The 16102-nt window shown below is 37.1% G+C and overlaps 1 protein-coding gene across 2 annotated transcripts in view; it reads left to right on the plus strand.

Annotated features, from left to right (window-relative positions):
- The window catches only part of cntn4 (contactin 4), a 147066-nt gene that overhangs the window by 119902 nt on the left and 11062 nt on the right, over window positions 1–16102 (plus strand). For both annotated transcript variants that reach the window (XM_058403878.1, XM_058403877.1), the window contains exons 13-17: window positions 7276–7451; window positions 13172–13289; window positions 13947–14105; window positions 14675–14824; window positions 16021–16091. In XM_058403878.1, the coding sequence (XP_058259861.1) occupies window positions 7276–7451; window positions 13172–13289; window positions 13947–14105; window positions 14675–14824; window positions 16021–16091 (674 nt within the window). The remainder of the gene's footprint in view (window positions 1–7275; window positions 7452–13171; window positions 13290–13946; window positions 14106–14674; window positions 14825–16020; window positions 16092–16102) is intronic.

A 16102-nucleotide genomic window follows, 5' to 3' on the forward strand; every position in this document is an offset into this window, starting at 1 on the left:
TATGTGGGACGTAATGTACGTAATGTTATTATTGATGCTATGATGGAATTCAAGGGGTTTGGTGGCAATGGATAGGAATTATAGATTAGCAAGAACAAAAAAAAAGTTTTATGAAGAAGTAAAGAGTTAGGGTGGGTGGCTGTATTCGTTAAACTAAAGCTGGGATACAAGGTCCTTGACTTATTAATAATTATGTAAAATTATATGTATTATATATTATGTAGAGGATGGCTTCAAATATCTCAGCTATACAAAGAACAGCTTGTCACTCTACTGGGATGTAAATAGTTGTTACGATGGTCCTGATGTAGAAGACTTGTTTGTCTGGAATAGGTTAGTGTGTTTACATGATAGAAAAGATTTTGTTGCTTTTTGTTGACAATAGATAGAACTTTGAGCTCAGAAAATTGGCAGGGATTTTTTTTATAGGAAGTGATGAAGTATGCAACAGTGAGTAGTGATCATTTTCCTAAAAAAAAAAAAGTAGCACAGTTATAGATTTTGTTCATGAAAAAAGCAGGCCTTCTAGAAAGAAGAATAAAAACAGCAAATTGGAAGCTCTACAAAGTATTGTGTGAGGAAAGAATGGAGAAATCTATGCCAGAAGTTATAGAAAAAGGTAATGATAAATTGCAGAAAATACTCACAATAACAGCTACAGAGGGAATAGGTAGTCGAAATGCAATTAAAAAGAAAGGAAGTAGTCCATTGGTGAATAGAGGAATTTAGTCAAGCACTTCTCAGGATTTATAAACTGCAAATGAGATCAAGCAGTGGTAAGAAGCGTCATTCATACAGCAAAAACAAATTGGAAACTTACTCTAGGATTGGCAGTTAGTGAAGTATGGGGTAGAATTAGAAAGGAATTATACTGTCTATATACATAATTATAAGGAAATTATACATATTAATTTGATAAAAGATGAAAAGTTGAGGTATTTGGTTGAGCACATTGTAATATCAATTTGACTGAAGAAGATACAATATTTCCATTATTGGACTAGGAAGAAGGAGAAAATCATATATACATATACACTGATCAGGCATAACTTTATGACCACCTGCCTAATATTGTGTTGGTCCCCCTTTTTCTGACAAAATAGCCCTGGCCCGACGAGGCATGGACTCCACTAGACCCCGTAAGGTGTGCTGTGGTATCTGGCAGCAGATCCTTTAAGTACTGTAAGTTGTGAGATGGATCCTCCATGGATCGGACTTGTTTGTCCACCACATCCCACAGACGCTCAATTAGATTGAGATCTGGGGAATTTGAGGGCCAAGAGAACACCTTAAACTCTTTTTTGTGCTCATAAAACCATTCCTGAACTATTTTTGCATTGTGGCATGGGCATTTTCCTGATGAAATGGGCCACAGCCATCAGGGAACGTTCCTCTGAAAGGGTGTACATGGTCTGCAACAATACTTAGGTAGGTGGTACATGTCAAAGTAACATCCACATGGATGGCAGGACCCATGGTTTCCCAGCAGAACATTGCCCAAAGCATGACACTGCCTTCGCCAGCTTGCCTTAGTGCATCCTGCTGCTATATGTCCCCCTGATAAGTGAAGCACACGCACCCGGCCATCCACATGATGTAAAAGAAAACATGATTCATCAGACCAAGCTATCTTTTTCCATTGCTCTGTGGTCCAGTTCTGATGCTCACGTGCCCATTGTTGGCGCTTTCAGTGGTGCACAGGGATCAGCATGTGCACTCTGACTGGTCTGTGGCTATGCAGCCCCATATACAACAAACTGTGATGCACTGTGTATTCTGACACCTTTCTATCAGAAGCAGCAGTAACTTCTTTAGCAATTTGCAACAGTAGCTTGTATGTTGGATTGGATCACACGGGCCAGCCTTCGCTCCCAATGTGCATCAATAAACCTTGGCCGCCCATGACCCTGTCGCCAGTTCACCACTGTACCTTCCTTGGACCACTTTTGATACATACTGACCACTGCAGACTGGGAACACCTCACAAGAGCTGCAGCTTTGGAGATGCTCTGATCCAGTAGTCTAGCCATCACGATTTGTCACACTTGTTCAAATCTTTATGCATACTATTTTTCCTTTATTCCTACTATTTTTGATTGGCAGAGCTCTTTTGTAGTAACTAAAACAAACAAAAAAGAACACAAGACTCATCATTCATGTCTTGTTGTATAAGTAAGCATTAGAGGAAGTCAGAATTTTAGTGTATCATTTAATTAAATGATATATAAATGATAAAAAAGCAATACATTTTTGAGGTGCTTAGCAGAGTTGGATTAGGGTGTCAACACTATATTGTGCACCAATCTGGTCAGCAATGGATTATGGGTTCTTTTGTTATCAGAAATAATATTTAAGAAAGAAAGAATTAAACCACAAGCACTGGGATTATGTTGCAAAGCCTTTCGATTCTCAGCTATTCCTGCAAAGCAGGTGGGAACAAGAGATATGGCATTCAAGATAAGAAAGAGCATGACAATGTCTTATTGGGTTATAAGGGAAAGAGTGTTGGGATTATGGTAATGTAGACCTGAATATCTTTGGACAGGATGCAGATTATGTAGGCTTAACATATTTTAATGTTTGTCCCTCGGTGGTGCTATTTGCAACATTTCCTGATACCATTAGATGATTTCAAACTAATATATATATATATATATATATATTTATATATATATATATATATATATATATATATATATATATATATCAAATTAATAATTAGAGAACTTATATAGCCATAATATAAACATAAGGAACAGATTTTTACAGATGCATCAAATGACCCAGGGTTCACAGAACTAAAAGTTTTAAATCTGACAATTCAAAGCTGGAGATCAGCAAGACTTTCAGATCATTAGCAGTATTTTCCTTTCAGATTATATCCATAATGCTAAGAGTACAGTGCAGCAAACGTCCCGCCTATAAGAATAGTTCTCTGTTCAGACTCTGACTGTAAAGCCTGTGAAGTGAACAGTCAGCATCTAGAAAAGATCGAGTATGCAGATTGTTACATTTTTGTATCACAATGAATTATGACACAATGTATTGTTACAGCTCTAGTGCCAACCCATGCAGTAGTAGATGGGAATCAGCTAAAGTGTGTCTCAAAATAGACAATATAAAAATGAGAGCACTCTTACATCTGAAGTCAATTAAGTGCCAAATGGTATTGGAAGGGGAAATGGGACCATAAGAAAAGAGGGAGACATCTTTGTACAGCATTAAACACACTTTGTACAGCATTATACCATCTACAAGCTCTTGTGCTGCCATATTTCTGGATACACATGTAAACGTGCGCAAGTCATTTAGGATCAGTTAGTCCCATCTTTTCCATTGATGTTTTCATGTATGTTTTCTGGGTTGACCGGTTTCAGTATCTATGCTTAGTTCTTTCTTTCATTCTGTCATATGTGAACATTAATTATTGGAAGTAATTTGTCACGTCATTGTTTACCACTGATTACAATGACAGGCAAAATTGTGTAATCAAGGCAGTGTAAGCAAATTTAATCTTTTTTTAAAAAATTCATTCTTTCTTATTTTTATGTCATTTTTTCTGGGATTTTGTTCATTTGAATATTTTGCTTACACAATAATAACTCCCACACTGTAATTCAGCATAAATTATATTTTTGCTTTTATGAAATGACTCTCACAGCGGACAATTCTATAAATGTCTTCTATTTAACTACAACCAAGGTGATTTATATATACCTTTGTCCTCATTTTCTAGTGATGTTTCTCTGTTCTGTACTTAGCCCTTTGGGACTCACTTGTTATCATAGTAATAACCAAGCTAAAGAAAGCAATGACAAAGAATATTACTCCTTGATAGGGAATACTTGAGGCTGGTTGACTTTTATTCATTTTCCACATTTGATTTATGTGATCATGGTTCAAACTATGCGACATCTTGTGTACATTAAATAAAGCACTCAAACCAGTGCTATTGAATGGTCCACTACTTGTAGTGGTGGTGAAACCAGATGAACGAATTAATAGAAGATATATGTACATGTATATTTTTTATATCTTTTACTTTTGACTCCCTGTTTTGGCATATACAAAAGCCCTGAGCCACAAGCTGTGAGAGAAAAAATATGTATTAAATATGAACTAATATTGAATTATTTCATCCGAATATCTCATTATTTAAAGATATTTTCCATTCTAACAAAATATCTGACATATGATATTATGTCATTATTGTAACTTAATATCTCAATATTTCTGCTTAACAACTTGTAATTTAAAGGGGGTTTTTTTTTTGTGTGTTATGTTGCGTCTGTGTTATTTTGTGTTATCTCCTTAATTTCACTGTTTTGAGATATTAAATTGTTATTTACTTAAGATTTCTGATTTCATGACTTATTTTTAGTATTTAAAAACCCACAATCTATCAACAAAACATTTAGTCAACATTATCTTATAGTAATAATTATACTTATTCCAAACACTGTTTCCCAAATAGCAAGTAAGTCTGTCATTACTTTTTTAATTTTAAAAGCAAAGTAGAATTTAATTGGCGTGTTTAATTTTAATATTTGGTAATTACTATGAATGTATTAAGGTATGGTCAAGGTTTTGACTCCTAACAAAATCAACAGGATTTTATAATGATAGAAGAGCTTTTTTTAACATGCATATTTATGCACAATAACCTATTTACTGTCCAGTAAAAAGTTAAAGCTATCTCCTTTAAATAATGAGATAAATGAAATAATAGTTAGATAATAAGATATTAATTGAAAATAGTGACATGGCAGTCAGTGTGTTTTTAACTCATATAAAAATGTGTAGTATCAGTTTATGGCTTGTAGTCATGCTCCTGTCAACCTTTCTTCTGAATATGATTACTGTATGTCTTTTCCCTGTCTTGTTCTTTTTTTCTGTGCTGCCCACAATTATCAACAAAAGGTTGTACCCTCTGATTTCTCCCAGTGTAATGACACTCTGTATCAGCAATATACTGATGGCTATCAATCAAATGGTGGAGAGAACTGGAGTAAGGATCAGTTTTAAAAGCAGGGGTTAACCGTACAGTCTGTCCTAAATGTGAAATATAAAATATAAAAGAGTGGAACTGGATAATAAGACCATGTGTCCCAGTCAGCTTGGCAGCTCAGGCTGGCATGAAGAAGTCATGCCAGAAGGCATCCATCCACACAGACTATGTTGTCCCTCAACCAGAAATCTAAAGCTAAAGCCTAAGTTCTCTGAGAGTTAAAGACTATAGTAACCAGCATCTTCAGCAGAGTATAGATTATGAATTATGAATGAAAGGCCACTGGGACAGGAAAAGAGGGAGCAAATTGTAAACTTGAAAATTCAAAGTTAACATTTTTGTCTTAATTAAATTGCTTTTCCTTGCCACTTGTCTTTAAACATTATAATTTTTATTCCAATAAAATATGTAAAATATTATTTGGGGTACAAATAGAGAAAAACCAAAAAAATTATCTTGTATAAAACTAAAGGAAATGGTGGCTTAGAAGCAATTAAGGTGGGAGTTAAGTTAAAATAGCCTTTTGTAAAAATGTTGCACAGCCAATGTAAGAAATTTGAACAAAGATACATAGAATTTATAAAAGGAGGTACAAGACATTATGTTAGCTGCTACAATCTGAGATATAGTGACTTCACTTCCAAATATAGTGAAGTTGGTATTGACTGGGTAAACAAAGCAATGAAATAATCAATTGTCATTATGGTGGAACCCTGCAGTGCAAACAACTAACCAGTGAAGAGAGTAGGAATATGAGTAGGAAGAAATGTTATGTGAAACTGCAGTGTGACCAGTAAACAATTTTTTATACATAACTGTCATTATGATGAAACAATAGGATGCCCAATCATAGAATGTCAAAGATCTGTAGAGATGTGGACACAAAAACTGGGCTAAACATAGATATTATAATGAGGACAGTTATGTATAGGATACTTAATAAAGTGTGAATAGTCAGTTATACTGGTTAGTTGTTTGTCAGGTGCAAAATTATCATTAACATACATGCTGATATTGTATTAACAAATTGTAAAACATTTCAGAAGATATAGAACTAAAGATAAATAAAAAAGAAGCAGTACCAATGGACATACATAAAACTGTATTTGTGACTATATCTTATACACTTATACATATAACACCTATAAATGTTATACAAAGAATTTATATTTGTATTTATAAATAGTGAACCTCTGTATTAATATTTGTGATCATGCACATTGTAATGTTGATTTAACTGTAATTTTAGTTATTATGTATATTTTGAAATATTCTCAATAAAGTATATTTATAAAGAAAAAGAGCGATCACATCCTGGTAAACCTCAGCAAGATTCTTCCCTGCCCTGTTTGATGTGCATTCTCTTTTTCCTGGGCAATAGCTACACATCCATCTTTAAGAAGTGACATTAGAACAATAGGCTGCACTGCAGTGTCACCTATTATACTGTTGTGACAGACAGTTGGAGTGAGCTCTCGTCCTCAAATAAAAGAAGTGATGCCTCCTCATTGTGTTGGGCACAAAACCCTGATACCCTGTTCCTGATAATGTCTCATATCAAAAAAAAAAGAGATGAGTGAGATTGTTTCATTATGTCAGGGACCTATAATAGAAGACGAAGCCTCAACCCTAGATTGAAAGCCTGATTCTGGCTGTACGAATTTAGGCTTGTCTGGGGGGCATTGTCTGCCATGCATAATTTTTGCTAGGTGCTGCTCAACCATGCACACAGCACCCTCATGAGGTAGACACAGTTTTTGCTGCAGAATAAAAGCTTTAATTAATGAATGTATTTGTTGAATCTTCATTTATATCCACACTCTCTTTCTTCATCGCTTGCTTCAGAAAACTAGCCCTGAGGTTGGAGGCTTTTATAATTTCTGAAGTGGTACTTTTCTGGAAGCTTTGACTTTTACACATGCTCCTTCTGTCCATTGTCTCTCACTGATTACTTTTCAATAGGCTCATTAGCACTGTCTTTGTTATGCTTGACGCTGAGTAATTGGTCCTTTTATATATTGCAGTTGTGGAAAGTAACTCAAAAGTACATTTTTCATTTTGTTTGATTTCATACTATTTTCTTCAACCTGAACTCACATGAAATTAATAGAAATACTATTTTTATTTCAACAAAAAAAAAACAATGAAAGAACACCACTAAAGCTTTACAGCATACCTCTTGCTAACCTGTGCATTCTTAATTATTTGCCTTTTTAAGACTATTATAACCACTAAAGAGAATTCTGAACTCTGTTTCAATGTTACAGAGGCCACAGTAATCACAACGCCCCCCTCAACATTGGATGTTACAGTGGGTGAGAGCATTGTTTTGCCCTGTCAGGTGACCCACGACCCCTCACTGGAGCTCAAGTTTACGTGGTTCTTCAATGAGCAGCTCATCCATTTTGGCAGTCATGGAGGATACTTTGAGAAAGTTGGTAGTGTAAGTACTGAAACGCTATATATCACTTGTTGATTAGCATTTGTGTCTTCCATTAATGATACAACAGGTAGCATACTGTTTTACACAGAATTGAACTTTGTTTCATTGTTAACTTCATCTCCTTATTTAGTTTAAAAGAATAGCTATAATGTAGCTATTGTTAGCTACATTGTAAGATTGCCATCTCACTTAGAAGCATACTGCTGCACATGGGCTTCTTAAATCCTTCTCAAAGACTATTGCTTAAAGCTTAAGACGTTATCTGTAACCTGATATACTTGGCAATACAAATTGTATTGGCCATTGTATTTGTAATGACTGGTTAGTGTGAATCATATGTACATTATATGGTCAAACATATGTGGACGCCTGATTGTGTTCCAATTGTAAGCAAACTACTGAATAAGATGCCTTTGTATGCTGTTGCATTACAACTTCACTTAATTGGAACTAAGAGGTCCAGCTTTTAACTGGAACTAAAGGTGTAGCACATGCTTCAGCATGATACTGCTCCTTGCACAAAGCAAGGTCCATGAAGACGTAGTGTGCGAAACTGGAGTCGAAAAAACTTGAGTGAACTGCACAGAGCCCTGACTTGAACCCCAATGAACAGTGACCTCACTAATGTTCTTGTAGCTGAATAGGCAAATCTATACAGCCATGCTCCAAAATCTAGTGGAAAGCCTTGTGGAGATAATTATAACAACAAAGAGGACAAAATCTGAAATAGGATGAAAAAAACACATGTGAGAGTGGTCCACAAAATTTGGCCTTATAGTGTATGCTTTGTGCACAGCTGTGATAATAAATAGTGGCCGCACCCATTGCAGAGAGGCTATTAAATGAATTATCATATGCTTATGCTACAAGGTTGGAGTTACTAGGTAAGCGGCAGAAGATTCACCCACTCCTTGATTGGAAAATAATGAAGTTGCAAATGTACTATGCACCTGAAGACAGTAGTTAATTGTTTTTATTAATGCAGAGCAGTCATATTAGCATACCCTGGTACCTCATTTGTCAGCCAGTCCACAGAGTACTAGGGTTTATCAAAGTATCATTGTTACTAATTAGATTCACATGAAGGTCATTACATTTGAGTCTATTTATAAACCATTGGATAATATAAAGCTTATTGATTGTTGTGCAAATCTGAGCATTTGTGTCCTTGCCTCCTGCAACCCTTGGAGTGGTATTTTTCAAAGAGCACAGAAAGGTTGCATTTTGATTCTATATTGCTTTGGATCTATGTTTCTCTGTAACATTTTAATTAAATTCAAGACATTGCAGATGAGTACTCATGCATCAGTCAGTTGACTTTATCCGGAAGTAGACTTTTATGCACAATCGCCATATGTAGTTTGTGCTGCTATTAAAAATCTAAGTACATTTTGCCAGGGTGCACCGTTTTGAGTGAGCACAGTAGATAACCCTATGAAAGTCTTTTAAAAATGACCAAATAATATTGATTTCTACAGAAAGTGGATAAAATGGACAATGGATATTCTTTACTCAGACTTTACCTGCAGTTTGGACACTGGTATGGTTGCTAACCCAACATACACTATATTGCCAAAAGTATTCGCTCACCCATCCAAATAATCAGAATCAGGTGTTCCAATCACTTCCATGGCCACAGGTGTATAAAATCAAGCACCTAGGCATGCAGACTGTTTTTACAAACATTTGTGAAAGAATGGGTCGCTCTCAGGAGCTCAGTGAATTCCAGCGTGGAACTGTGATAGGATGCCACCTGTGCAACAAATCCAGTCGTGAAATTTCCTCGCTCCTAAATATTCCACAGTCAACTGTCAGCTGTATTATAAGAACGTGGAAGTGTTTGGGAACGACAGCAACTCAGCCACGAAGTGGTAGGCCACGTAAACTGACGGAGCGGGGTCAGCGGATGCTGAGGCGCATAGTGCGAAGAGGTCGCCAACTTTCTGCAGAGTCAATCGCTACAGACCTCCAAACTTCATGTGGCCTTAAGATTAGCTCAAGAACAGTGCGCAGAGAGCTTCATGGAATGGGTTTCCATGGCCGAGCAGCTGCATCCAAGCCATACATCACCAAGTGCAGTGCAAAGCGTCGGATGCAGTGGTGTAAAGCACGCCGCCACTGGACTCTAGAGCAGTGGAGACGCGTTCTCTGGAGTGACGAATCGCGCTTCTCCATCTGGCAATCTGATGGACGAGTCTGGGTTTGGCGGTTGCCAGGAGAACGGTACTTGTCTGACTGCATTGTGCCAAGTGTAAAGTTTGGTGGAGGGGGGATTATGGTGTGGGGTTGTTTTTCAGGAGCTGGGCTTGGCCCCTTAGTTCCAGTGAAAGGAACTCTGAATGCTTCAGCATACCAAGACATTTTGGACAATTCCATGCTCCCAACTTTGTGGGAACAGTTTGGAGCTGGCCCCTTCCCCTTCCAACATGACTGTGCACCAGTGACCAAAGCAAGGTCCATAAAGACATGGATGACAGAGTCTGGTGTGGATGAACTTGACTGGCCTGCACAGAGTCCTGACCTCAACCCGATAGAACACCTTTGGGATGAATTAGAGCGGAGACTGAGAGCCAGGCCTTCTCGTCCAACATCAGTGTGTGACCTCACAAATGCGCTTCTGGAAGCATGGTCAAAAATTCCCATAAACACACTCCTAAACCTTGTGGACAGCCTTCCCAGAAGAGTTGAAGCTGTTATAGCTGCAAAGGGTGGACCGACGTCATATTGAACCCTATGGATTAGGAATGGGATGTCACTTAAGTTCATATGCGAGTCAAGGCAGGTGAGCGAATACTTTTGGCAATATAGTGTATGTTGTGGAAGAGAATGCAATAGAATGAGCTCACTTCAAAGATCACTTAACTTAAGGTAGTTAGAGAGCACAACTTACACAGGTTTGTCAAAATACTGGCACATAACATGAGTGTGAACATATCACACAAAGTATGAACATATGTAGTGATGTAAAAAATAAAATACATCATTGCACATTAAAAAGGTAGACAACCTCATATTTTTACTCTGTAAAGTTGGGGATTATGAGTTGCATTTGTCTGAAATTTGTCTTTCTTTTTCACATCTTCCTTTTTTTGGACCATATCTTTTTTGCAATACTTTGAATTGGAATTGGATTCGGTGCTTAATAAAGTCACACTTCTTCTGCCAACTTCTTTGCCACCTCTCCGGGACAGTAGTAGTAAGACCCACCTTTGGCTGCAATTACAGATTAATACATTTAATATTACTTAATACTTTACTAATGTATTCGATAAAGAAAAAGTATGAAAAGCACCTCTGTTGCATTCCTTCCTGATAACCTCAACTTTAGGGAATACTAATGGCATCACACTGCACAGTAAAGATTTATAGAAGCTCTTGAAATCAAGTACCTAAAGTCATCCACAATTTTTGCATTACAGCTAGCTTGTTCTTTGTGGAAATGAAAAGTAGAGGTTTCTGCACTAGCAGTGGATATAGATGTTTAAATTTTGTGCTGGTAAAATATCATTACCAATGGCGGCTATGAGATGAGTAGGAGATCATATAATAAAAGAAAAAAATGAAAGTTCTAAGATAGGATGATGTTACATTAAGACCTTTTCATGCACTAAAGAAGTGCTTTACTGCTCCTGGCAGCCAAGCTTCATCTACGGACCCTTTTACTCACAAAAGTACCACAGAAAAGAATTATGATGTTGGAAATTGAGAGCTTCTAGCAGCTATAGAGGAGTGGTGATAGTGAAACGAGCATTATATTATTTCCATTTCAATCCTTGGGATACTGTCTGTGTGACATTCTCAAAGGTTGACCTCCCAACTACCATAACATGCCAGTAGGTGAACTGAATCCTGTATACCTCAAGATGTGAATGAGTATGTGGGCATGGTGATAGACAGCCATGTGTCCCTACCTTGTACCCAGTATTCCTGGTATATGAGACACTGATAAGCACACATGAATGAACTACTATACAGATATGGCTCCTAAATAACTAAAGTGGATGACCCTGTCATGACAGACCATTCCATTAAAGCAAAGAGCTTTCCACCTTGGCAGAGACTTCCAGCTAAACTTCTATCAGTAAAATCCTGCAGCTGAGGCACTCTCTCCAATTTTTTGAATATGGAAATAAGTTTGGATAAGACCTAGCTAAACCACAAGTTTCTAGGTTTATGCATTGGAGAAGTTTATGGGCTGGAGGAACAACCAGGTTGAGGGTTTTCATCAAAAGCATCCAGACCATTTTACCGTCTTTCTCTGGATATCTGGAATCCATATTTCCCTGGAAATGCTTTCTACGTGGTGTTTGTTTACAACTATGAACATGATATTGGACAGTGCTTTTTGGGTAGAATTTCTGCACTTAATTAACCACTAGTAAATCTGCCATGATACAGTGACCTTAAAAGAGTGCTATATTTCGGTGCTATAATGTATCGCTACATTTATTGACCATTTAAGCAAACTGAATTGAAGAAGCACATTGTTCATTTTGTGAAACATCAGGTACAGTTTTGAGTATTGCTTAAAAAAGCCAAAGCAGAAGGCAACTCTAAAGGAGGCTATTATCAGAGATTTTCCTTGTTATGCACAGACACTGACAAGCTCAAATGTGTTAATAAAGAGTATGATTAAGCCACATGCTTTTATTCATATTTCATTAATTTTTCATAAATCCATTTTCTTTGTGTGACCAGCTTTGCCATGAGTGATTCATCATTGTGGTTTTCATCATTGTGCAGTCCTAAGCAGATTATAGCATGGATGTCAATGACATGAGAACTATAGTAGCCATTTAAAGAATCATTGGAGAACTGCTGCTACCTTATACACACCTTCAGTTTTATTAGAAACACCTGATGAGGAGCACCTCATTCATGAACTTATCCATTCAGTCTATCAAGTCACACCAGCACAATCTTAAAATCACGCAGATAAGGGTCAAGAGCTTCAGTTTATGTTCAGTAATATTCATGTCAAACATTAGAATGGAAATAAATGTGATGTTCATGGCTTATCTATGACATGGTTGTTGGTGCCAGGTTGGTTTGAATATTTCAGAAACTTCTGGAACTCCTGGGAATTTCACACACAACAATCTCTAGAGTTTACATAGAAAAAAAATGTGTGAGCTGAGGGTCTGCAAGCTAAGTCACATTGTGGATACTAGAGATCAGATAAAATTGGCTATATTAGTTTGAGCTAGCAGGAAGGATATATTCATTCAAATAATCACTCTCCAAAACTGTGGTGAGTATCTCAGTATGCACAAAACATTGGATATTTAGGTGATTGGTATATCAGCAGAAGACCACATCAGGTTAAATTTTCGTCAGCCAAGAACAAGAATCTGAGGCTGTAGTGAGCATAGACTCACCCAATCTGGATAGTGTCTGTAAGTCTGTGCCTATTATACCCTTTGATTCTTGTTCTTGGCTGACAGTCACAGAGATCAGGTTCAAAAATAATTTCAAGTTTCAAATATCTGTTAGTAGTAAGCCAATGCATATAGATTTTTTTTTATATATAATTTGGAAAAATACTAATTCAAGCAGTTACATATTTCAAGCATATATCATTTCTAATAAAGTACCCAGATTTAACCCAAAACATCTTAACAAGACCCTAACAGTCTAATTGATTTTCCTTCATACACAAATTGAATTTTGATTCTTTGTTTCTTTGGTACCAAGTGCTGTGATACATGCTATGTCCTCAGCATTCCTCTGGAGACATCATGATTCGGAATATTCAGATGAAACATGCAGGGAAGTACACATGTGCTGTGCAGACCAAAGTGGACAGCAGCTCTGTTGCCACGGACCTGATTGTCAGAGGTACCATTCAAACTGTTGACATATTATTATATCACAAGACTAATTCTGTTCCTGCAGACAGTTTAGTTCTACTCTTACTTTAGGACATCTGGGCTAGTAAATCAATATGTTCTTAGACAAGGTGATTAGATACTGAAGATGTTACATTAGGGCTGAAACACTCCTCTTCAGGGCAACGTTCTGTTCCTATTAACTTTTTAACATTCCCAAATTTTTATTGCTGCCTGAAGATAAATAAAGTAAACTTTATCATTTTATTCATACATAAGTTTAGTTACAATTTTAGTTAACATTAAGTGGTGACTTTAAGGAAATAGCCTTTATTTTCTGTTTTATTAAATCAAATCATTTTCCATTAGCTGGCTCATAATAACTCAAAAAAAAAAAAACAATGCACTTTTGCTGAACTAAATAAAACTCCTACCACCTGCACATTGATTTACACACTGCTTGCACAAAAGTTGTAAAAACAGTGCAACACATACGCAAGCTAATGAGAAAAGGAACCTATTACCAAGCTGTGTAATTAAAGTTGAAAAAAACACCTAAACACTTTTACTAGTTAGTCTCCTGTGCTTTAGTATGTTGTTGATAATAAAGCCATGAGACAGCATTACAGTGTGGGCATGAGTATGTATGTGTGTAATTTTTCTTCAGGTCCCCCTGGCCCCCCTACCAGCATCCATGTGGAAGAGCTCACTGATTCCACAGCCACTCTCTCCTGGAAGCCCGGTCCTGATAATCACAGTCCAATTAACGCCTACACTATCCAGGCTAGAACCCCCTTCTCACTGGGATGGCAAGCTGTCGCCACAGGTAACGCCCTGAATCACAATGCATCTGATCAAATTAGCACACGTTTTTCCCCTCTTCTGAGTCTCCTACAGTCAAGTAAGCATGTTATTTGTTATTTGCTCCCTGCCTAAGAGTGCAAGATTAAGTAGTAAAGGATCTCAATGTATATTTTGTTTTTCTGATATAATTGAAGCTTGATGTTGTGTATTATGGTTATTCTTTATTATTAATAGATTTTAAACAACAAAGGACGGAAGAAAGGAAGGAAATGAATGAATGAAACAATGTTGAAAACAAGCAACAGTTTGCATGCCTGTCCATTTAAAATCAACATTAATCATTCTTATTATTTATCTTACTTTTGACATGCAGCATTGTTACTAGTCACTGATCTATAGATTTACAAATATAGCAGTTCCTACTCCACACATACTGTACTGTGTGTATTCACAGTTTACTAATCTCAAGCAGACAATTGTTAGTTTTGTTTGTAGATTTTTTTTTACTTTATTGTATATAATAAAAATGGAAATTCATTGTGTACCACTCAAGATTTTTCTCCTCTAAATGCATGTGTATTTTATTTCCAGTACCAGAAGAAGTGGGGGGTCGCCGGCTGACAGCTACAGTAATCGACCTCAGCCCTTGGGTGGAGTATGAGTTTCGAGTGGTGGCAATCAATGCACTGGGTACAGGTGAGCCCAGCAAACCCTCCAAGCAAGTAAGGACCAAGGATACACGTAAGTGATTTAAATATGTATACTAGCTTTGTGTAAACATCCCACTTACAGTGATTCTGTGCACCTATTGTTTTTGGTATATTTGATTTACCTGACTTTTTAGTCACTTTTTGCTTATTGTAACACAATACACACAAAACTGGGAATTCTGTTCATGCAGCCAGACTCTGAATCTTGTAGACTAGGACTATATAATGCATGCTTTTTGAAAGGACCCTCTTTATATATCCAATGACTAACCATCCTTATACTAGATGCCTGCTAATGGTCAGTTGCATCAGAATGCTACCATATTTGGATGACTATGTGCTGTCATCAATGATCTGGGATAGCATCACTCTGTTTGCACAAATTACACTGCTCAATGTTACTGTGAACTCAGAAAAGAGCTCCCTACTACAGAAGCAAACAACACACTTCATTAACATATAGCTCGATTTACTGAGCATGCTAGCAACCTGCCATTCTAAAGAGTGGTAGCCATGTTCATTTTTGGCTTCATTTGAGGATGCAAGAACTGTTCATGGCCGCCACAGCTGTGATCCCTTTAGGCAATCTGGAGCTACAGTCTTTTTGAAACAGAATATCAGCATATGGCTGAACCGCAAGTGCCACAAATGGAAACATGTCCTTGTCTCAGCAAAAGGAGTCAAACTACTTGCTTCATAAAAAATGGTGCTACAAGAATAGTGTCCCAACCCCCTCCCCCTGCTTTCAGATTAGAACACATCAATCAGTCAAATCAGCTGAAATTGAGGGCAGTCAATTTCCTGGCAAAGAAGTTTTTCTTATCAGTTTTGAGACATTGTCTTATGCTGGTCCACTCAGACATCATGGTCAGCTATATCAACCATCAAAGCAGCACAAGCACTCCACTACAGCACAGAATCTCTGCAAATGGGCCCCTCAAAGACTAACCTCAATGAGAGCATCTCATTTGTACAGTTGTATAGAGACACAATTCAGGTTAAACATTCTGCTACCTTAGTGGAAACAAAACCCAATATTTTATACACACTGCTGTTTTGTGTATTGTTTATAATTGAAGAGGTATTCAGTGGTTTCACTTCAGCTGTGAAGGTTATACAATGTTCAATAAACTACAGTTACATATGTTACCAGCGGTAATTCATATAGTTAAACTGACAGGTTCTTGACTCTATTAAGTGTGCATTTGTATTTTCTGTTTCCTTTAGTTCCCAAGGTCGCTCCAGCTAATGTGAGTGGAGGTGGTGGAAGCCGATCAGAATTAGTTATCACTTGGGAGGTAAAATGACC

Source organism: Hemibagrus wyckioides, linkage group LG11, assembly GCF_019097595.1.
Source record: "Hemibagrus wyckioides isolate EC202008001 linkage group LG11, SWU_Hwy_1.0, whole genome shotgun sequence".
Taxonomy (NCBI): domain Eukaryota; kingdom Metazoa; phylum Chordata; class Actinopteri; order Siluriformes; family Bagridae; genus Hemibagrus; species Hemibagrus wyckioides.